The sequence below is a fragment of the Anabrus simplex genome, chromosome 2 (genome assembly GCF_040414725.1).
Source record: "Anabrus simplex isolate iqAnaSimp1 chromosome 2, ASM4041472v1, whole genome shotgun sequence".
Taxonomy (NCBI): Eukaryota; Metazoa; Arthropoda; class Insecta; order Orthoptera; family Tettigoniidae; genus Anabrus; species Anabrus simplex.
The window spans coordinates 985,451,294-985,476,597 of record NC_090266.1 but is presented as its reverse complement, the minus strand read 5'-3'; the positions used below and the strand labels follow the sequence as shown (position 1 = coordinate 985,476,597).

Below are 25,304 nucleotides of genomic sequence, written 5' to 3'. Positions count from 1 at the left end.
GTTCGAAATAAATGTTCCCATTGTTGTGAAGAACTATTGTTTCTGTAATTATAGATCTCATGACCTGTGTTGTTTATTAGTGATAATTCATGTATAATATGTGTTACCAAATTTTTCTCATTTTTTGTTATTTTGTAAAAATTATGAATGTCTGTTAAATAAGATAATTAAAGAATGTTTGTGTTGTAGGGTTAAGAAAAGAAATTTGCTCACTTGAATATTGACATGGAAATTAGAAAGATGGTTTTGAAGACTTTCGCATGCAGCGTGGCATTGTGTGGAAGTGAAACATGGACAAAAACTAGCTCAGAAAGAAAGAGAATAGAACCTTTTGAAATGTGGTGTCACAGAAGAATGCTGAAGGCGAGATGGATACATCGAATCACAAATGAAGAAATACTGAATCGAATTGGTGAGAGAAGATCGATTTGGCTAAATTTGACCAGAAGAAGAGAGAGAATGATAGGACACATCCTAAAACACCCAGGACTTGTGCAGTAGGTTTATGAGGGAAGTGTAGGTGGTAAGAACAGAAGGAGCAGACCAAAGTATGGATATGACAAGCAGATTAGAGCAGATGTAGGATGCAGCAGTTATGTAGAAATAAAAAGGTTAGCATAGGATAGGGTGGCATGCATGGCTGCATCAAACCAGTCTGTGGACAGATGACTCAAATAACAACATAGCATAGTCGTCAACGATGGTAAAACTGATATTCACTAAACTCGCTGCTTAGGAGATTAACTATATACAAGGGTCGAGTCATAAGTCATGGCAACTACTTTTTCTCGCGAACAGGAGACAACACGGAAAATCTAAGATATGCATTTGGAAATATAGGGCATGTACTTATGCATAGTGCCTGAAGACAAATTTTGACTTCAGGAGATTCTTGTAGGAAAGTGACAGAACACAGACCATTGGTAAACATTGTTTTATTATTGTACAGACAGCAAATACACAAGACTACGTACAAAGGACATGCCTCCACTGGTTACAGACCTTCGAAATAATCACCCAAGGTTTCCACTGTGCATTGCCAGCAGTGGGGCAGGCGCTGAATACCATTCGCTGCATGTGTATCGCTAACGTGTGACACATCTCCCCGAAATGCTGTTACGATGTCCTGTTTGTTAGCAAACCGTTGTCCACGTAATGGCTTCTTGACTTTGGGATTTAGATCATAGTCACATGGTCTCAGATCAGAGGCCATGGCGCGTGTGGAAGTTCTTCCCATCCCCATGGACACTGGAAGGCCTGGGCGAAGCAAAACTGCAGTTGATACTCTACCCTGTTTGAACGTCTCCACCCACCTCACCACTGTTCTATAAGGCATGGCATGCACACCCAATGCTTCCCACAGCTCTGCATGCCATTGGCGTGCATTTCTGCCGTGGAGAACTGCTATGATCATTGCTCCTGCTTGTTGACTTCCATTTTGTGACGCTCTCACTCACACACTGAACTTGGGGGCATGTTTGTCCCACACTGTTGTTTACATACACCATCTAGTGACATATGTAAGTACCTACTGTAAGTTTCCAAATGCGTATCTTAGATTTTCCGTGTTGTCTCCCGTTCGCGAGAAAAAAATAGTTGCCATGACTTATGACTCGACCTTCGTAACTTCAACTTACACTCACAGCTCACCCCAGTCTTATTATAAGTACCATATCCGGGCCAGCTAGATGAAGACGTGTGAATAAAGCTGACCTGCGAATTCAAACTTTCTGATCATTGCATGAAGTTTATATAGTGATCTTTTTATATTTCGGGCATGCTGATTCCAGAACTGAAGTCAGTTTTCCCTTATCACATCAGGTTTCTGTGTGTAAATTCAAATTGAAAATTCAAAATGAAAATTTGATAAATATGCAGCACGTGCACAGGTAAGATTACTATTATCACATGCAAAGAATGGCACCTCTTCTTATTTTCACCCATCTGAACTCTCCTATCTTACAGTGGTATACTTATGAACGTAACAAAGATATGTAGTGTATTGTGTTAAAAGATCAGTAGAAAAACACAGCCAAATGGATCAAAATTTATAACACATTAACCCTCATAACGTACCGAGAATAGTAAGTCTACGGTTTCAATTTTATAATGGTATAAGGAACGTCTTCGCCTTGCTCGTGTGGAGGAGTAGTTGGACCTTCTCTCTTTAGTAACCAGCAGTAATCTGCCAGCATGTTTTTTGCTCCATTTCACTTGATATCTGCGTTCCATTTCCTGTAGATCCTGATGGAATCTTTCTCCTTGCTCTTTGCTCAGCATTCCTAGTTTCTCAGCGAAATAGTCCAGATGTGAATATAACATGTGCATTTTCAAGCTCATTTTGCAGCCTAAATCTTGGAAAGAAACAAGCAATCTATCCAACATTTGTCTGCAGTCTGAATCCTTTGTGTTTCCCAGGAAGTTTTTGACCACATTCCGGAATGCTGTCCATGCCAATCGCTCTGCAGCGCACATAACGTCTTCATAATTAGCATCAGAAAGAAGTTTTCTGTTATCTAGACCTGTGAAAATACTCCCCTTGATTTTGAAATTACTGATGCCAGGGAATCGATGACACAGGTACTGAAAGCATTCACCTTCATTGTTTAGGACCTTAACGAATAGCTTCATAAGCCCTAGTTTGATATGAAGCGGAGGTAAAAGTATTTTGCTCTTGTGAACGAGAGTTTCTTGTTTTATATTTTTCGACCCTACAATTCATTGTCTATGTGGCGATTCCTTTTTAGTCCAGTGATGTAAACTTGCTCGACTGTCCCACACACACAGAAATCTGGGGTGCTTTGTGTAACCTCCTTGTAAACCTAACAGAATACCTATCACTTTGAAATCACCACACACTTGCCACCTGTGTTCCTGGTACTTCACTTTACACAACAGCATTTTGAGATTTCCATATGTTTCTCGCATAATAACTGAATGAGCAACGGGAATAGATGCAAGTTTGTTTTAATTGTGAAGAATACGCTTTTCAAACTACGCTTGGAGGCGTCGAAGTCTCCAGTCAATAGGGTCATATTGTGGTGCTCCTAGTTTTAAGATAACCTCCAGAATGTTGTTGCAGTAAACCAAGGTTCCTTCTTCAGAAAAGAAGGGTGTAAATTCTTGTTCGCGATGTCTGTACCAATAGTATGTCGTCCCTGGTGCCAACATGTTCCTTTCACGAAGTCTACACCCGAATAACTCGGCAGATTCCTTTGTAAGGCCAAGATCTTGATCGAAGTCATTTAATGCACTTTGCTTGAACAGTCTCGGTTCTTTTTCAACACATTCAGAGGAGAAATCAGTCAGAGTTAGTGCCCGACATTTCTGTGTCAGATTCAGAAGAGGGACAATCCTCTAAATGTTCTGGACGCTGTGGTACTGGTGTAACAGGGCCATGAGGAACGGGTAAAATTGCAGATCGAATTTTGCTTGGATACACAATGTTACCTTTGTTGCTGCTGTTAAATCCCTTCACATTCACAGAACAGAAGTAGCAGTGATTACTGTGGTCTGGGGGGTCTCGCCACGCCACACCGCACCTGCCAACTTTCGAAAAGGGCTATCAGTAAAACTCACGTGCGACAAAAAATCTAACAATTAACTTTCGAAAAGGGCTATCAGTAAAACTCACATGCGACAAAAAATCTAACAATTTTCGACATACCCCGGCTTTCTCACTAAGTTTACAAAAGGAGTAATTTTATTACCGCACCTATTCAATACAAATTACTTCCACGATCGTGTGGTCAAATAAACTAGAAATTACTAAATTTAAAGGGACATGTTTCGCCCATCTTTTATTTGGCATCATCAGCCTTGTTTGATCTTAAAACAAGCATTAGTCAGAGAACATTATCACTTGGAACTTATAAAAATTGAAATGTGATTTCTTAAAAGTAGTGACACTGTGGAATAATTGTTATAAAATAAGGATGTTGAGACATAACAAATACAACACATGCTAAAATCACTTTATACAGTTTAAAATGTTTGTCTAAAAAGAAAATAATTTTGTGTCACATCAATTCTAAAAATAACACATGTCCGGCACTGAAGTGGATCCTCTTTGTAGGAAGTTTGATCATACGCATTGCTTGGGGTTCAGAATCGAACCCAAGACCTCATGAACAAGAGTGGTATGACAATATACAAAAGCTAAGGTTGAATTATGTTTTTTCTTAAATGTAAAACACAGGAGCTAAAAAATATTGACCAGAAAAATTGCAAAGGATTTAAGATTATCTTAATAAGCTGATTAATTAAAAACTGATCGTAAGATAACTAATGCAAGAAGACGTTGATATGTTGGTTGAAGTCGCTGCCGAGACGAGCATATCAGAGTATTTGACATTTGTTTGACAGTCTCATAAAAGTGTGGTCCCTCTAGACGATGCAGAACACTTTGGAAAAGAATGTGGTTACACTGTAATGAAACCAAAAAAAAAAAAAAAAATGAGCTTGATGGTGTGTGTTTAAATCGTATGTGAATCCCCAAGACATATTATGTTTTGTAAAACGGTACTTACCTGTTCGCTGTCAACTACGTCCGTCTTAATGCATTGGCAGCGTTAGTTGTATCGATGCGGTAGAGGTGGTGGGGAATGCTGAGGGGAAGCGGAGGTAGGCAGAGTTTTGCATTCCGATGTTAATGTGGGAGGGGGGTTCTTTGGAGGAGCAAGTGTAGGAATAGTATTTGGTGAGATATGGGGAGTTTTTAATTCAAAGGGTTTATATATATGTGGGAATTTATTCTGGTTTGGGTTGACCATTTTTAATAACTTAGGCATTAAAGTATATAGAGAACTTCTGACTTCCGTATCATCGTTAAGGTTTCGATCTCTATTATATGTTGTGTCCAGAGAAATATATACAATATATTCTCTAATTCATTTAAATTTTACCTCTACTTATATTTCCGATTATTGTGAGATCCTTTTCAACTGAAGTGAAACTGTGACCATTTCCTTCATATGCGTGCTCATTGCCGAATATTTATTGTGCAGAAAAACACTATGGCGGACTCTCAGCCAGACGCTGTGGAGTAAAATTTATTCTCGTCTGTATGGACGTATTTTCCAAATTTGTAACCCTGTGTCCAGTACAGAAAGCCAACACCAGATCGCCACTAAACCAAATTAAGAACAAGATCATTCTTAAGATAGGCAAACCAAAAAGTATACTGAGCGACAATAGACCAGAATTTACCTCTCCTATACTCAAACGCGAGCTTGAAAAGTTAGAAATTAAGTGTGTTTTGAGTTCAGTCCGTCACCCAGAATCGAACTCTAGTGAACGTGTAATGCGAGAAGTGACTAAGAATTCATCCCCAGGGAACATTGGAAGTGGTTAGATGTTATCCCAATAATCACTGAAAGTATTAATTCTATTCGCCATGAACAACTGGGCAGATACCCTCGGTGGTACATTGCAACGAATATCTGACTAGACCATGGCACGGAGTGATACTTTGTCCAAGTGACCCCAGACCATCTCCAGAAATATGTGCATTAGAAATACAGCAGAATGCTTAAAAGCTCAAGCAGAGCGGTGGTTACACAGGACGAGAAACAAACGTTTCCATCGCCCTCTAAGGGACATGAATTAGTAATACCAATATAAATGATCCGTTATTGGACAATATAAATTTTCCAGCTGTTTCCAGCTCATTGCCGAATATTTATTGTGCAGAAAAACACTATGGCGGACTCTCAGCCAGACGCTGTTTCCAGCTGGAAAATTTATATTGTCCAATAACGGATCATTTATATTGGTATTATAAATTTACTCATTCAGGACAAATATTTCAGATTCCCTATGGGAATCAACATCTATATCACATGAATTAGTAATACCGATATAAATGGTCCGTTATTGCAGGCATCGTCACTTGAAAGCGAAAATTCTTCGGAGCCAGTTTTCTCCCTGCTCTCGAGGAACGAGAGCAGCTTAGCGAGCAAGTAGGGAAGTAGGGGAACTGCATGACGTAGTACGTACTGCAGGCCAGTGGCGCAAAGGTATAGCACATTTTCCTGGACAGGTTAGATTGCGACACGATACGCGTGAACTCATGAGAGGTGACAATAGTGCGTTTCCATCTTTATCCTCACACCACACGACATTCAAATCTAGTCGGTAAATGTTGCATTTACTATGAACGAGATTTCATCACAGCGTAGGCCATCGATGCCAACAAGTTTCAAACCTTCATGGAAAGAAGAGTATTTAATAGTTGAGGAAAATAACACAGCAAAATGTGCAATATGTAATAACAAAAAGGAATCACATTTATAAAAACAGCAGCAGAATATAAAAGAGGTTTTAGTGTCACTATGAGAGTAGGTTTCACGACATTCAGGCATTAGAAAAGGATCTGCAGGTGTTTGCTATGCCCTTCTCAGTGGATGTGCAAGCTGTTACACCACAACTGCAGCCAGAACTGATTGACTTACAGTGCGATAGTCAGATGAAAGATAGGTTTGCAAACACAAACAGTTTGACTGAATTTTATGTTCGTTTTCCACGGGAGAGATTTCCTAGATTGTACACATTTAATAGTCATATTGTATGTATATTCAGATCAACTTATTTATGTGAACAGATGTTTTCATTAACGAAGATTTGTAAATCTAGACACAGAAGTAGGGTCACCGATGAAAACTTGAAATGTTTTGAGACTAGCCAGTACGCAAACAATAGTACCAAACATTGATATAATACTATCTAAACGAGCCCATCGGAGTACCCAGAGAAAAACCTCTCTCGCCTCTGCTTTGTCCAGCACAAATCTCACATCGAGTACCCGGGATTTGAACCACGGAACCCAGTAGTGAGAGGCCGGCGCGCTGCCACCTGAGCCACGGAGGCTTAATGAAGAAGGAGTATAACCAGTTCGTGTGTTTCATTTGTTGTAATAGCCATAAATGCCATACAAATATTGAAACGTATGTTAATGAGAGTACAAAGAATATGTGCAAATCACAAATTGTAATTTCTTTCGGTAAATGTACGTGTTCCAAAGCTTCAGTTAATCGTGAAAATGTATTTATTCAGGAAATATTGCACACTGCTGTATATTTCCTTTGTCAATGAATAATTTTCTTGTTCTGTTATACTCTGTAATCTGTGTCCTGTTCGACTCATATGATTAGGGGCCTTATTTTTTGGTGAAATAAAACTGTTGACTTCGGTGTTAAAACTGACACTATTTCGGTAGGTATTTCGTGAAATAAATTGTTCTACTGATCGATGTTTCCTGCGAAATCTTCCTTGTAGTAGCGTATGGGCTAAATGTAACTTTTTGATAAGGGGTTTTAAAGCAAACCCTTGTAATGTATGATTATTATTATTAAATCTTAGAAAAACGAAATATGCAAATTGTTATAGAAAAAAATATATAAATCGCTGATAATTTGAAATGAAGGTAGGTGATCTGCCCTGTGATATACATTTCTACATAGCCTACATTTTTAGACGTTGAATTACTTGTCTCCAAAGTACAAACTAAGCATGGTTTCAACATTAACAGCATGCAGAGTTGTGCGACAGTCAGGAAGTGTCTTTGTGCAAGCAGAGAAGCTCCTCTCGCTGACCACATTAGATGTCTGAAATCATAATGCTTGCGAACACTTGGATGCAAATTCACTGTGGTCTTTTATAAAACCTCCTAAAACTTAGCTAACACTGTCTTCTTTCACTTCCTCAACCAGATGTGCTTTCATTGCATTTCGCAAAGTCATATAGCTCTGGAAGATGTTCAGGGATATGCTCTTTTTTCCCGGTCGGGGATGAGTATCTCAGATGGTTAAAGCGCTGGCTTTCTGACCCCAATTTGGCAGGTTCGATCCTGGCTCAGTCCGGTGGTATTAGAAGGAGTTCAAATATGTCAGCCTCGTGTCACTAGTTTACTGCCACGTAAAAGAACACCTGCGGGACAACATTCCGGTATCTCGGCGTCTCCGGAAAATGTAAAAGTTGTTAGTGGGACATAAAAACAATAACATTATTACTACTCAAACAGGCGATTTATTTACAATAGGCCTACCAATACCGTCATATTTTACAGTAAAGACAGTATTATTTACCTTTCCTTTTATATTCATTCTCTTCCTAATCCAGGATTATCCTATTTTTCTAGAGGAATGTTGGCTTGCATGAATGCTTTTTTTGTGTCTATTACAAATTGCTCTCTATAATTTTTCTCAACACCTTTATGATCTGTAAAGTATTGTCGATTGTTATTTGCCGCTTAGAATTATGTTCATTTGCTTCATTTTGATTCTCTGCAGTATATATCACACGTTTCCACTTTACGAATATTACCGGTACACTATTGGTACATTAGATTCTTTCTTGCAGCATCAAATATAGTACGCGAACCTTTTCTTGAGCCCTGAACTCCATAGTGCTGAATGGGAACTAGGGCTCAAGAAAAAGTTTGCGTACTATACATAGAACCCCTCACTGTTGTATTCCTCAGCCCTCGAAAAACCTGTTGTGACTTCAGTTTTCGGCATTTTTATACTTAATTGTTGGACATTTGCTGATAAATGTTTGTAAGTAACGAACTCTCATTGCGCACTGCTGTATCTACGGCCGGTCTTGTATCTTGTTATGACCACAGCGCTATTTGCTGTAATCGATAACAGATATTGATTTTTATCGACTGCTTTAGAAATCACGGAACTAAATACACATACTTTCGATACACAGTGCCTACCGCTTTGTGTGTATTTGTGGGGAGAATATACAGCACTATCAAGTAAATGAGAAGGAAACTACAATAGTCAAGTTCTCAGAAGCATTTAAACATTTATTGGAGAGCTCTTCCGGTGCCATTTCGCATTTTTCGCACCAAGTGGTGTATATTTCGTGATTATTTGTGCAATTCGCGCAATAAATCAAATTTCACAATATTTCGCGAGTTCATTTTGCTAAACTACGGTATTTTTAGTACCTGGGAAGGCATATATAGACAAGAAAGAAGTTATAAAAAAAACTTGTGCATATCGTTATTACCAAAAAATACGGCCCCTACATATGATCCATGCTGCAAATTATTATTATTATTATTATTATTATTATTATTATTATTATTATTATTATTATTATTACAAAAGCTGTTTGTTCATATTATAACATTTGTGAGCGGCGAGTACAGTGCGGTCACAGGATGCAAACTGCCTGTCCGCAGCTCTCGTCACGTGACAGACAGCTGTCCCGAGCGGAGCAAGTAACACTGGCTCCCCAGAGCAACTATGTGATGACGTCTGCGTTATTGGACATAGTCAATTTTCAAGCTAACTCATTCCCGGTTGCCAGCGTTTCACCCGAGTGTGCTAAGATGGGCTCATCAGTTGGTAAATAGCACGCCCACCAAGACGCATGGCTAGTGCATACCGTGGAGGCCACTGCACAGGCTACTTGGAGCCACCAGCAATGCCAATGTAGTATGAGAGACTTTGTCTCATTACCAAAAATTAATGTCTGCCTGGCCATCAGATGTTGATTCTCATAGGGAACCTGAAATATTTGTCCCGAATGAGTAAATTTAAGTGGTCCGTTATTGGACATTATAAATTTCCAAGCTAACTCATTCCCGGTTGCCAATGTTTCGCCCCAATGAGCTAAGTTAGGCTCATCAGGCTACGCAGTGGCCTCCACGGTATGCACTAGCCATGCGTCTTGGTGGGTGTGCTATTTAAAAACTGATGAGCCAAACTTAACAAACTGGGGCAAAACGCTGGCAACTGGGAATGAGTTAGCTGGAAATTTTATAATGTCCAATAACGGACCACTTATATTGGTATTATAAATTTACTCACTCAGGACAAATTTTCAGGTTCCCTATGGGAATCAACATTTATATCCTCAATGAATTAGTATTGATTAACAGGCCCGCTACATCAGATGCACCTGCTCGTTTCTACCAAAAATTTGCAGAGTTATAGATTGTTTATGATAACTCATATAAAGTTAGGAGCATGGATGGTTTGATAGAGAAGACTTTCAATGCGGAAATCTAAAGCTATATTACCCACCAGGCCAGATTAGAAATGACGATGTACAAGATGTAGAAGGAATGGATGACGGAGATGAGGATGGTAAAAAAAGATGTAAAAATGGTAGATGCTGAAGACCCAAGCAAGTCAAGTGAAGACTCGTGCACTAAATGTGAAAGCAACCAAAGGAAGTTCCAACCATTGTTAGAGATATCTACTACCAAGCAAGGAAAGAGAAAGAGCGCCTACTGGAAGACACGCAGCGATTGAGAATCGAGAGACGGGGCAGCAAGGAAATGAGCCACAGTATTGAGAAGTTCAAGTTATGCATAGATAAGAAAAAAACCTGTTCATATGTTTTTCTTCCCTGGTTGGTCGGAGGATGGAACATATCATATATGCTTCAATTTATTTATTGCAACACTGTGGCATAATTTTATTCAAGCAATCAATATAGTCGTGGGGAATGAAGGAATGAACTCTGGATAGCCGAGCCACAGGCTGTGAAAACCCTGTAACTCTTCAGTAGGAACAAATTCCTATGGTTAGACCTGAGCCACACGCCGTGATTTCAATCATGAAGACCCCATAGCCACATCCCTGCGCAAACAGCGAACTTCAGAGGGGTTGAGATTTTAACGAGGGGATGCATTGAATATTTGTCACAGGTTGACAAACTTCTCTTTTCCAGGGCTGGAATCACCTGGGTTCTAATAAATTAATCTGCCACTAAAATAAATTCTACAGATCTGACACCACACGCACTTAAGATGATAATTACAAAGTAACAGGGGTTGATAAAATCATTTACTTGTGCCATGCAGATATATATGCGTATTAACATGAGCAGCCGTTAGCATCTGGCAAGCTCTCACAATGGAACAGGGTTTGTTTGGCCATACTTCCGCTTGAAGCCTGAGACCTTGTGAGACTATAGAACCTGGGTAGACAAGGGAAGTGCTCGTACTATTGCATTCTGAACTGCGGCAGTGAGGTGTCGTGTCCACGAGCAGATAAGACAATAACTTTGTGAAGTTTCTGTTAAAACTTAAACTAAAATCGTTGCGATTTAGCTCACAAGAGCTAGTTATGGTCTGCATATATAAATAAAATACCGCGCATACGCGGAGCGTGAAATTAATGTGTGCAATTCGTTAATATATAATCCTGACAAGGACAGATAGCAACCGGGCCCAGATCCCTTAATTTAGTGCCACATAGATCGGACCAACATCTAAGAGGCGACTATAGTGAAATTATTAGCCAATACTTAGGTTGCTATCGTGCATTCGAGCACACTAAGTGGAGAAGTAGATGGTTAATTTAATTCAACAGTTCCAGATACAGCCCCACATCAAGGAGTCAGCAGTCATGAACTACCCAGGAGTCGACAAGAGGACCTTCATCCCTGTGCTGTGTGTCGTAGTCATGGGCTGAGCCCTCATTACAAAGTGACGTGTGATTCGCCGCTGATGGAGAGGTTGCTGCCAAGTTAAGTCCTTTTGTTCTTTAAGCTAGATTCACTAAGAGATGCCATTTCAAATAACTAAATTCTTAAATGTAAGGGAGAGTGGCATTTGCATTGCTCGTATCAGTAAATTTAAATACGTTCAGGGCTGTTTGCATGCCAAGTCCACGAGCTATGTGTTGTAAATATTTAGATGAGAAATAAGGGAAAGAGTAGGTTATATATAGGTGTGTGTTATTGTTATTTGTATTTCATTCCAGTATATGTTGAGTTAAGACAGAGTTGTATGGGTAGATTCTTCATGAAAATCTAGTGGACTGTACGCTGCCAATGTCAAACTGGGAGAGAGGATTAGACTAGAGCCAGTATATGCTAGGATGGTTTGTTGCATGATGCATGAATTTCAGCTGTGAAAAGACGCAAGGGGAGACTTTTCAACATCGAAAGTAGAGTAGGGTCTTTATGTATGGTGGCAGGCAAATTCATGGATACGTACCGGTCCTTGAACTGAGGTTTATTTATATGTGAGGCTAGAGAAAACCGTGTAGATATTTACGGGGCCGAGATGCTAAGAGATAGACTATGAAAGCCGTGATGTTATATTTGGGGCTGTGATGATGATAAGGTAATGAACCGGCCTGTTAAAAATGAAATTATGTAAGGTTGTGAGCAGTATTTTGCTGGCCAGGTTTGTGTGCTTATTCTGTAGCACCGAGAATGTTGTCAAGGCTGGATGCGCCATTTATTTTTGACACAGGTAGTTGGCGACCCACGACTCTGTTGTAACTTGCTCAGAGAAGGGAAGTGAAGTTTTTACAAATAGTCCTGTCATGTTTGTGAATTGCCTGTCCACAAAGACCTAGTTAGTTCTTATTTCTGTTGCCAATCACCTGATTTCCCTGCCATGTCAAATGCTACTGCTATGCTGCATCTACACGGATATGCGACGTCCAGTGCCTGGACATGTTGGGTTCTTAACCCGACAGCTCTACCAACTTTAGTGTATATATTTTGTGTGCTTCATTTTTCAGGTTTTGTTTATTTCATACCTTATTTGTGACAACGGGTTCTGACCCATACAGTAGAGTCTGTGACGATTTTGGAAGGGTGAATCAGATGCAGTCCTGAACAAATGTTTTATTTATGTTTGTGTCAGAGTGATCAGAATATGTATGTAATTTAGGCCATTACTAGTGGATCGGGTATTACTATCGCATATCACGAACGGTTTAGAAATCGAGTACTCAGCCAAACAACTAGGGACTTAATGCATGCAACCACAATATGTAAATTTAAATTATTCCATGCAAAAAAAACCACTCGCTATATCTCGGGTTCGTTACCCGCATCGTTTGTAAATGATTTGTATATAATAATTGGAATTTATATAAACATTTGTGTGATTTTTTCTTTGATTGACACAATCAGTGGTCGGTTGATTTATTTGATTATTTTTGTTTTGTTTAGTATGGTTTCTTTTATGTTTTCAGTTTAATAAATCCATTTTAACCGAACTGTCGAGTTCTCATTCTCTAGATTTATATGTACATATTACATGTCCATATACGCTGGTGTATTTCATAGTTAGATATTTTCTTTTCTTTGCTTCTTGACCCTATTTGGATGCAACATGCGCTTCTACCCCTGAGCTAGACCGAAATTCTCAAGGGGCTAGGACTCTCACTGCTACAGTAATTAGTACAACTGATAAATACATTAACACCAGCTTGAACAATAGCATCACCGGAAGATACAAGGAGCAGTCTTACATGTTGTACAGTTTAATGCCTCCTATATTTCCTTTCCTTTGAAACAATACAAGGATTAAAAGAAATTTCTGTAATCCATGGAAAGATTTTCAAAATGTAACATAAAATGCCAGGGCGTACAGAAGATTTATTAATCTATTTTTACTAGTAAAGTTCAAAACAAACAGAGCAGTTGCTTAGGGTAAGGACCGGAAACTCAAGGCATGTGTATCAACCACAACCCTGGGGACACAAGGCAAGGCCAGCTTAAATTAAGACTATTCAACAAATCTCTTGTAAAATGACAGTGTTTCAACAAAATTAAGTCCATAGGTAGAGGCGTCCATTATGACAATTTCTCTGTACATTCGTATGGAAGACTGAGATTTAAATGAACGTAGCTGGGTGACAATCACTAAAAATGTTATCTCACAGATGATTCGCTAGCTATATCAGACTCTGCAAATGTTACACATAAGGTAATCTTAACTGAACATTCCCTCTGTACATTTTTTCTCTCCAGAAGATGAATGTTGTATTTTCTTCCCTTCAGAAATAAATTTGCCAAGGGTGTTTTCATCTTTATAGCTTGGAGATAAAAGATGTTGAAATACATTTTGAGAGTAAAATATTTACAGTTTCTATTCATATATTATATTTCCTGTAAATGAACTAGGATTCATAATTGTCTTAAACTGGCTTTCTTTTTAATGTTGTATGCATTTGTGTGGCTGGAATTACATGCTTTTGACATAATGGGCATTACCATCTGCTGCCCCTATTATGTACTAATGTGCCTGAAAAATGTAGGTCTGAAAAACGTGCAGTGTAAGCATAAAATCTATGAATTAATACATGAATTACTCTTCAAATACCATTTTCTACAGGTTGGCGTTGACTGTTCTTGTAAAGAACAAGGCAATGGAATTATCAGCCCCTCTTAACCCATTCGCCTCACATTTAAATACAATAGGAGTTCACTAAGAAATCACAATTAAATACCGCTCTACGGCCGTCGTCATCACACTATTATTTAGAAACGCATACAAAACCAACCAGTAAATATTCCTTTCTGAAAATTTGCATGCATGATAACGATATAATAAACTTACCAATGCCGCTATTTTAGTACGTCCGCTGGGTGTGGTACACCTCAAAACGTACTTCTAAGTGAAGAGCTACGCCACATTTTTTGCACTGCCAGCAACTTTCTCTTCTTTTACCCTGGCTGTAGCACACAACACACCTTCTTGTGACTTTTGATTTCTTCTCTGTAGGGGGAATACGCATGGGAAAGTGGGCCCATGATTTAGCTTGTAATCTGGTTGGGGTGGTGCTCGCTGAAGGTCGACCTCGAACCGAGTACTCCGGCAACTGAACAGTCTCTAGTAGCTGCTGCGCAATGCTAGTTCTGAAGTCCGTGTAGCTCGTCTTTCTGTTAGCAGCGATCTTGTGATACACAGTGAAGGAATTGAAAATACACATATCTAGCAGGTAAAAGAATATTTTCCTATACCCTTTCACTGTGCGTCGCATGACGGGGAACAGAGCTGTAACCTGATCCTGAAGGTCAACACCACCCATCCATCCCCTTCAGATATTCAAGGCCACACTTGGGCTTTATCACTTCTTCCCTCGGGGATTGTCCTCTCTTTCGTCTGAGTTTGCCTGTCCCCGTCATGTCAGCTGATTTGTGTTTAGTGGTGAGAAAGTTTCGTCTTACTGATATCGCGAGGCATGTCTTTTCGGTTCTGTCTAACAGTTCCAATTACATTCATCTGCTTGTCGTGTAGCCTTTTGAATAAATCTGGGGAAGAATACCAGTTATCTAAAGACAATGTATGTCCTCGGTCTAACAAGGGTTCACACATGTTGAGCACAACGTTTGTACTTGCTGGCAGACTTGGATCCGTTACATCATCACCTACATAAATTTTGAAAGACAGACAGTAGCCAGGACTTGATTCACAAATTTTGTAAATTTTTATTCCAAACCTAGAACGTTTAGACCTATTACACTGGACATATGAAGGACGGCCTCTAAATTTCATTAGACTTTCATCTAGAGCAATGTCTTGTGAAGGTAAATATAATTCTGAAAATTTGGAGCAGAAATGTTGTATTATAGGCCTAATCTTTTTTAGTTTGTCACTACTGTAGACTTGTTCATCGTCAACAAAATGTAAAAATTGTGAAATTATAATAAATCTTCCTCTGCTCATGGTTTCACAAAAAATAGGAGAGTTTATACACCTGTTTTTACTCCAGTATAACTGTATTCTTGACTTTCGCACTTGTGACATTAGTATAACTAACGCAAAATATGCCCTAATTTCGTCGGGTGCAGTTTCAAACCATTTGTCACCGTCTTCGAACTTTTTTCTGTCAGGATTGCTCAACTGTTTTGCTGCATATGAATTTGTCTCGACAAATATTTTGTCAAACAAAGGGTTCATGTATTCACAAAAATCAGAGTTCAGACAGTGGCTGCGTTTCAAACTTTTTCAGTAAGTTTTCACTAACCCCACTGTATTCACTAAACTTATGTACAAGAGGTTTATTGTCACTTTTTGTCCAGTTCCAGTCAGTCAAGTTAGTCTGTGCCGAGGTACATGCTCGTTTCGAAAGACTCGGCACACCGTCGTTATTTGCATCACTTTCCGTGTCATCAGAACTATTATACGCATCGCTAGTACTCGAACTAAGTACTGCAGGGTCTATTTCGTCATCACAAATATCACTGCCTTCAATATCACTCTCTAAAACACTAACTATTAGCTTCTGTATTCCTCCATCAACACCAGCACATCTGCTTGATGCCATGATGGCAACTGACAAGAGCGAAATTATATGAAAAATGATTCTCTTATCTCTTGTTCCGGAAGTGTGTGAGAACGTGGTGAAAGAGAAAAAACCGAAGCCACATGTGTAAACTTCAGCTCAGAATGCATACAAGTGGCGTCTGTGGGTTAGTAACTGAACTACATGGATTGATGTACAGCTGTGCATTGCTGCGAGCAAAGCTCGTCATTTGATTCATATGCCACGAATAACTATGACGAGCTAGGGTCGTCATATGATGCGATTGGGTTAACAGAGTGAAATTCTCAAGCATAACAAATAGAAGGTAGTATGAATCATTCTAGGTCATGACAAGGATGTGTTCTGTGAAGATCTAGTCAAATGTTATCTGAAGAGAAGCATATATCTAATAACAGCTGATGTCAATCTACAGATATTAATTAATTTAATGAATTAATGTAAGTGACTAATTTACCTGAAAGAACTATAAAGCCACTGACCTGTAACATCATAAAAGTCGGGAATATATACTTCTGTCAGCCGACCATCTTTCTTTTCTTGGGACAGCCAACGTATTCGAATACGAGCACTACTTTTGTAAATATTCTGTACTGCTTGACAGACGTAAAAGCCGCTTTCAACGTTTCGAACTGCAAGGAATTCGTTCCTAGAAAAGAGACAAGTTAGGGATAAAAACAATTAAAGAAGTAATTGCATGCGACAATTTCAACACAAAACTCTCAGCAGTTAACAACCCTTTTAAGTTTATCATATACCGGTATATGATATACCTATAGGTCATTCCATGTTAAGAAAACAGTACTGCTCTTATAACAGAGTTGCCACATCAAACAGCTCCGTTCAACAGCATGACGGGAAAGCGGCGGCATTTGCATGGGTGAAACTCTGTATTTAATTTCAGGGAGAAGGAACTAACCTCAAAATTGTTTTTAGGAACTCTAGGGAACAGGGGCTTTTAAGAGGGCTCATTTTGGTTTTCACAGCAATAAGGGAAAATGGCAGCACATATATTTATGAAACTCAGTACTTAAGTGGAAGACAAAAGGAGGAACAAACTAAGCTGAAACTTGATTTTATGAAATGTGCGGTTTAAGTTTTTACACCAACAAGGGTAAACTACTGCATTCAAGCTCAAGGCAAATAGGGGGAGAAAATAAACAGATAATTGTTACAGGCTTGGAGGTGGGGACACAGTTACTTGTATTTAATAAATTTGCCCAGGTGCTGGGTACTATTATGCTGTCATATCACACCACAAAGAGAATGGTAAAAATTAAATGCACTTATGAAACAAAAACTAAATAACAAAACAAAGCACAGATAAAAACCATAACGAATTTCAGTTCAAGTCATTCCGTGATGATGTACCGCTGCATACTATAGCATCAAAATCTTCAGTGACAACTGCTGTACACAATGAGAATATTAGGAAAAAACACACACACAAATAAATAGATGACTTCTCTTCAACAGTGTTAAGCTGCCTGCGGTTCACAGCATAACAGATTACGCGTTACATGTACCAGAGGGACTCAGAAGGAAAATGAAGGAAGGCAGCAGAGCAATGGCTGTTCCCGCTATTGTGCTTCCTCCCTGTAAACGTATTTATGACGTAGAGAACTTGAGTAGTTATTTTAATAACTCACGGGCAAAAAAATGCCTCAATCATATTCTCTTTCATAATACAGTAAAAATTAAATTAAAATAATCCTTAATCATGAGGAATTATAGGAATCTAAGAGGGTGTGTGTTCACTCCTTGTAGGTCCATAAGAGGAGTACTGTTTTGCTAACTTCTGCGACATATCATCAAAACAGATGCTAATATACTGGCCCAAACCATGTATTAAAATGCTGAGGACACTGAAGGCAATTTAGGAGCCCTGCTGGTGGTGAATGTAATGTCCTATACGCAAAACTTTTAGTGACACTTTGTTTTATGGGGCGAGGAGTAAGGAGGAAGCTACAACGGTTCCATTAACACTGCCACCTGAATGGAAATGAAATCTGAATTGAATTGATAGTATGATTGATCGATATTAATTTTCTAAACCGTCATTTCCATGTAGGAGTTCTAGCTTGTTCTTGTGATGTGCTTTGATTTTCCTCACACATGTTCAAGCTTAACCTATATTTTGACTTTGTTGTGTAAATAATAACAGTATTTAAAGTGTTCCAATTATACCGCCAGATGTCTCATGGTGATGCATAATCGATTCATACCTTTTGTGTCAGAGGTTGCCAATACGAATCTCGAAGATAACAGAGGTCTACTGATTCAGCGCTAGGGAGCCAAAGTATCACTAAAAGTTTTGCGGACAGTACAAAGATTTCCAAGTATATTGTAGAGGCATCTGAAACTTGTTACAGCATAATAAAGTGTAGATTATTCAATGAACTGTATGATTTAATAAAATTTGTAAGAATTATGTCTCAGATATAGACAGGAAAGAAATATTATATTAACATACTTATTTAAGTTATCCAACAGAATATGCAAAGCAATTTTGCATTCCAAACACACTACAGTACGCAAGACTTTTAGCTGAAAGCTTGAATTGGTCTCTGAGCATGGACTGTATGAGTTCTGAAGCTTTCCCATCACTGATACTGTCTGTACCCATCTGATTTCACAATTTTTAACTCGACAATACAATGAATACTACACGAACACCGGTGGATTTTATAATACAATTTTATAGCAAAAAACAAAACAAAACAAAACAAAACAAAACAAAACAAAACAAAACAAAACAAGACAAAAAAACCCTCACCTATCCTTTCTGATACCATGAATCTCTTAAAAGGAATTCACTAAATGATGCCTAAGCTACATAAGGAAAGTGAACACAGTCTTTAGTTATGGCCTGGTAAAAATTTCACTACCACTTTAACTTTTCAGTTATACACAGGACATCAGCACGCGCACTAACACTGGTCTCCTACAGAACTGAGCATTACGAAAAGAAAAATCACGTTTCAACTTTCAAAATAGGTTATTGCATACATAATAAAATTGCATCTGATTTACATACCCACAGAACTCTCTCTTTCCAGCCTTACATAATTATGTTTTAAAAATCTACGGTGTTATAACTGGTCCAACCAATGTGAACGGTCTTGAACTGGTCAAGTATGCAGTCTGCCTGACACAAACAGCATGTATGCAGACTAACACATGGTGTTGCAGAGTTCTCAACCAGAAAGCAGGTATCTACTATCTAAACTATTCCAGTGATTGGGCACAATTACATAACTGCCAACTTTTAGAAATAAAAAATAGGAAGACTTTTTATTTCTTGGACTTTGTCACATATATTGCACCATGGTCTAAGTGAAAAAAGGACAAGATAAAAGGCATTCATATCTACAGTTACAATGTGAATTGATCATTAAATTTAAAATCTTAAACTAAACTTAAAATTACAAAAACATAAAAAAGGTTACAAGAAAATGCACCTAATCACTCTCCATTGTGACGCATAAATAATAATACAGTCGAACCTCGATATCTCGAACCTCCATTACTCGAATTTTGAGTATCTCGAAGTAACTTAAATTTTCTGGTTTTCCGGGCGTTGGTCCTATTCTTCACGTGTAGACTATTTATTTCTCTATTACTCGAAATTTGGTTACATGAATTTCTCCATTTCTCAAAGCAAACATTTCCTCCCTTGAAGCAAAAAATACTCTAACTCGAATTTTGAGCAAAATTAACTGTGCAATACGGCATTTTTGGTTTGTGAGGAACAGTTAGCAAGTCAAGAAAGGGTTACAGTGAAGCTGGGAACGAATATGACAAACTGAAAACTCAAACTTCTAGTGACTGGAAAATCGGCAAAGCCCCGCTGTTTCTCGGGTGTCAATTAATTACCAGTCACGTACAAAAGCAAGTCTGGAAGTCGCGGATGACGTAAGCTTCATTTACGAAACTTGGCTGCATGGTACCAACGAGAAGTTCCAGCGTGAAGGGAGGAAAGGTTAACTGCAAACAACAAAACAGACTTATGGATTTTTCCCCCCAAAGGTGTTAACGGAGCTATGTTTCTTGTTTCCCTACTGTATGTAATGTAACCTGTCTTCTAAAAAGTTACTACCAAGTGTTAGGCCCCTATAATTAATGCCATAAAATAGAGTTTCTTTGTATATTTTTAAGTACTGTTAAAAATAATGTATTCAGTAAAAGCACGTAGATACATATGATTAAATTATGTGCTATACATGCTCAAAAACAGTATTCTCTATATCTCGAAATTTTGATAACACGAAATAAAATTTATCTCCCTAGGCGATTCGAGATTCCAGTGTATATCACACCGACAAACGCAACAAAACGCACACGGTAATAGTTTCCTTTATTAGACTGTAAAATGAATGGAAATTTAATTTTATAGGTATCTCTGAACACTTTAAGATAGCGTTTGTTATGTTTTGGCCATAACATGAAGAGAAAATACCAGATACTGTCACCGACACAACTCCCTGAAATACTTTCAACTCTTTAAAATTATGAAGTAGGAATGTACAAAAACACACTGAAATACGCGAAACTACCACATACAAAACAGATCGGTATGCCTCATACATTGTTAACATGCGGCTTTGACATGAGGAAAAGCACAGAACCATTAGAAAAAACACGTGGCCTACAACTCCAACGAAATTACGCACAGAAACAATGTCAATATTGCGCGAAACACACAATAAGAAACTCATTCTTTCGTCCTGATTGAGTCGCTAGCGCGCGCTAGCTGTCCCAAATCCCCAGCCGTAAAGCACACATGCTGTAGCGAGCAGGAAACACGGTACACGAAGGCGGCAGACGATCCACTCGCGAAATAAAGCATCAAATAAATACGCTTGGAAATGAGGTTAGGTATATTACACAAGCACATAAGAATTTATTATTCATCCTAGAGGAAGAGTATTGACCGTACCGGAGGTTATATTGGTCAAAAATAGGAAGAATTACAAATAAATCGGAAAATCAGAAGACTAATTAAAAAACAGAAAGTTTCCGGGTCAATCGGAAGGGTTGGCAGGTGTGCAATTCTATTCCTCTCCTAAAATTACCTTTCTAGTGTTTTTTTAATACATCCGTGATAGTAGCCACATATATTGCTGTGAGTGATTTCTTGCAATTTACAGAGGGATAAATTTCCAGTTGTGTTGTTTTCTTTTACTATTCATTTAACTTCAGCATAAACAAGTTTTATGGGGTCTAAGTCACATACAATAAGTTAGCAACAGAATACCAGTGCAGACCAGAAGTATGCGTTCATAAATGATTTACTTAAGGTTTAACAGCTTCAGTTAATTTATGAATTTCCCATGGATTCATCACACTAACCTTTCTCTCACAGAAAAGTTCCAAAGATGATTAGGTTGTTCTTTGTACTCTGAGAGATGTTATTTATCTGCACAGATTTACAAAGGGCATTGTATTATAACAGCAATAATAATGGAATATGGCCCTTGGAGAAGCATGGTGCATGTCTTTCTAGTTGGGACAAATGGGTAAGCCATGCATCTGAGGGAATGGAGCCCCAGCTATGATGAAATCTAATGTTGAAGATAGCACTATCACCCTGTCCCCAAGCCAAAGGAGTTAATCAATGAAGATTTAAAAAAACAACAATCTGACCAGAAATTTTACCTGAGACTCCTTGGACCAAAGGCCAAAACCACTTAGCCATGGAGCTGGACAGAGCACTATCTAATACTATAATAAAATGTTTCTACTGGACTTGTCTCAAAATTCATTCCACTTATTTGCCAACTTTAATCACAACTAATACTCAAGGCTTTGTTAAAAAGAAGAAAATTCCTCCTCCAAAATAGTTCTGACTACCAGCACATACACTACTATCAGAATCTAGCAAGAGTTTACACTCCTATTTCAACATCACTTTCAAAAAGTAGTTACCAATCCAAGACTTGTTAAGGTAATAATTTAATAAATTTTGCCAAAATCCAAATATTTATTTGCTACAATGTGACTGTTTTCAATAAGCACTTTTACTTTATTCAGAGATTTTTCCATTTAAATGTGGAAATATCTCACAATTTTATTTATACAATAGCCGACATTTTATGAATGATGTCCAACAATTTATGAATAACAAACACTCTTTCATCCACATAAAATGTATGTGTAGTATACCTAAGGAACTACTGAAGATAATACAAGTGTATACTCCACAGACCGGATGTAGCGTGGAAGAAAAAGAAGAGTTCCTCGTGATAATGGGAGGTTTGAATGCTCATGTGGGAACTGATAGAATGCGATGTGAGAATGTTCTGAGCCCACATGGGTATGGCGATAGAAATGAAGATGGAGAGAAACTGTTGGACTTTTGTATCAGAAATAACCTGATAATAAAGAACACATGGTTTATGAAGAGGAATAACCATAAGATCAGCCGATTTAGTTGGGATGGACAGTATCGAACACTCGTTGACTTTATAATAACAGACCAAGAATGGTGAAGATACATCATGAAAACGAAGATAATCCCTGGTGAAAGAATGGAAGGTGATCATAGATTATTGATTGTGGAATTAAAACAAGTAAAATTCCCTAAAAATGTATTGAAGAAGAAACCAAAGATCAGGATTTGGGAATTGGAGGAGGAGGATAAAAGAATGGCATTCCAAGTTGCCTAACATGGAAATACGAAGTGGGGAAGAAGAGTGGCACGATTTAAGACGGACATTTTTGGAAGCAGCAATTGAGGTACGTGGGAAAACAAAAGCAAAGGTTAAGGGAAAGGAGACACAGTGGTGGACAGACAAAATAAAAACAGAAATAAAAGAAAGGAACAAGGTGAATAAAGAAATGGATAAGAAAAAGCAAAAAAGTATCAGACGGATGAGAAGATAGAAAGGTTACAAGTGAAATACAAAAGACTGAAACTACAAGTAACGATGAGTATCAAGGAAGAAAAAGGAGAAATGTTGGGGAGAGTTTACAAACAAAATTGAGCAAGAGAGTTGAGGAAATCAGGAACTATTATACAGAGTAATAAAATCGAAAAGAAAAAACCAAGGCATTAGAGAGGGAAGATGGATCCATACCACACGACAAAAAGGGTCTCCAGAAGGCGATGGCAAAGTATTTTGAAAAACTTTATAATGAGGATGACTGCTCAGAGGAAGAAGGAGATAAGAAAATGGAAATAATAGATGGAGAAAAAGAAGAGAACCCGATAACATGGTTGGAACTTGAAAAAGCAGTGAAAGCAATGACCAAAGGTAAAGCAAGTGGAAAAGACGAATTCAATGCGGATATGATTAAGGCAGCAGGAAGCACTGGAATACAGTGGCTATACAGAGCCCTGAATGCCTTATGGAAGGATGAAAGGATACCTGAAGATTGGCAACAAGGAAGCATCGCACCACAGTTCAAAAAACGAAATAGGAAGAAATGTGAAAATTATAGGGGTATAACTCTATTATCACATGGGCTAAAAATAATGGAGAAAGTCACAGACAAAAGACTGAGGGATACAATAGAAACACAGTTAGAGGAAGAACAATATGTCTTTAGACCGAATAGATCAACGATAATGGAAAAACATCTGGAAAGAAACAAGGAAATTATATTCGTATTTTTTGATTTGGAAAAAGCTTATGATACAGTTAAGAGAAAACCTGTATGGGAATGCCTACTGAAAAGGAATGTACCAAAATCATTAATTAATAAGATAAAAATGCAGTGTACAAGCAGGGAGTGGTGACTCTGAAACATTTTATACAAGAAAAGGTCTCAAGCAAGGAAGTGCACTGTCGCCATTATCTTTTATTATATTGACGGGTGAAATCATAAAACGTGTACAACAGAGTATCAGTAGTGATGAAGGGAATGCTTTGGTATTAGCAGATGATGTGGTGATTTGGGAAAGGGAGAAAAGGAAGTACAAAGGAGACTGGACATTTGGAATGAAAATCTGAAGGAATTTGGAATGGTAATTAGTAAAAAGAAAACTGTAGTCATGCACTGTGAAAAAGAGAAGCCAAGTGAACACAGACAGAGAACGGTTAGAGAATGTAGAACAGTTTACATATCTGGGTAGCAATATTAATGGAAGTAAGTGCTTTTATGGGATGACACAGCACCCAAGAGAACGAAATTAACAGTATTTCACACCAATTGTAACATATGGACTAGAAACGCTGGTAACTAATAAGAGACAAGATAGTAAGATCCAAGCAGTAGAAACGAAATGTTTAAGAACATTGGTTAAAAAGACAGGAAGAGATAGAATTCAAAATATTAAAATATCAGAGATAGTACAGAACATACAGAGAAAAAGACTGAGATGGTTTGGACATGTAAAAGGAATGTGAAACGAACGGTTAGCAAGAAGGGAATTGGAAAGAGAAGTTAAGGGAAAGAGACCAGTTGGAAGACCGAGAAGAAGGTGGATGGACCAGATTTGGAAGGACATTAGTGAAGCTGGATTGGATGTGGCAGAAGTAACGGAGGAGGAAAAGTGGAAGGAGAGAAATGAGTGGAGGAGGCTTGTTAACCACACCTGGGCGACTGGAGTGGGACATTGATGATGATGATGATGATGATGATGAGTATGCCTAATCACACACTTACGAATAAATCATTATGCAACACAGCCCAGCCTGGTTTATCTTCTCCCCAAGGAGTTGACAACACACTTCCTTTGTCTCACTCAAGCAATAAACTTCAATCTCTATAAATTTGTTTCATAAATTTATCTGAAATTGCAACATAAAATGTGACTGTAAGGGCCTCACCACACATGCAAATTTTATAATGGCTCTTCAATATACTTCTCTATAAACCACCCCCATGGTGCCAAAGCTGTGATAGGCCGGAAGGACTGTAAATTGCAAGGTGACGTATGGTCAGCACAATGAATCCTCTCGGCTATTGCTCTTGGCTTACTTGACTGGGGCTGCTATCTCACCGTCAGAGAGCTCCTCAAATGCAGGCTGAGTGGATCACGGGCTGAAGGCAAAGATCACGGGAATGGGATACTTCTCTATAATACTACTAACTATGCAATCTTCTGAATGCACAATTTCTTCCAGGCCCTTTCAGACATGCTCGTGTAGAATCATTAGCCTAAGAGGGGATGGATTTTAGTAACCTAAAAATATGCAAGCAAATCTGACCTAAGAAGTATTCAAATATAACCCAAAAAGACAAAAATATAATTTATGTATAAAAGATCTTAGAGTTTAATTAATTCACATATAACTAATATCTCATAGTCATTACTGGTTA

General features: G+C 38.3%; 1 protein-coding gene across 3 annotated transcripts in view; it reads right to left on the bottom strand.

The window, feature by feature from the left end:
• LOC136864607 (neurofilament heavy polypeptide) overlaps window positions 1–25,304 on the bottom strand; it is a 382,096-nt gene that overhangs the window by 96,278 nt on the left and 260,514 nt on the right. For all 3 annotated transcript variants that reach the window (XM_067141842.2, XM_067141841.2, XM_068226359.1), the window contains exon 5: window positions 16,520–16,686. In XM_067141842.2, the coding sequence (XP_066997943.2) occupies window positions 16,520–16,686 (167 nt within the window). The remainder of the gene's footprint in view (window positions 1–16,519; window positions 16,687–25,304) is intronic.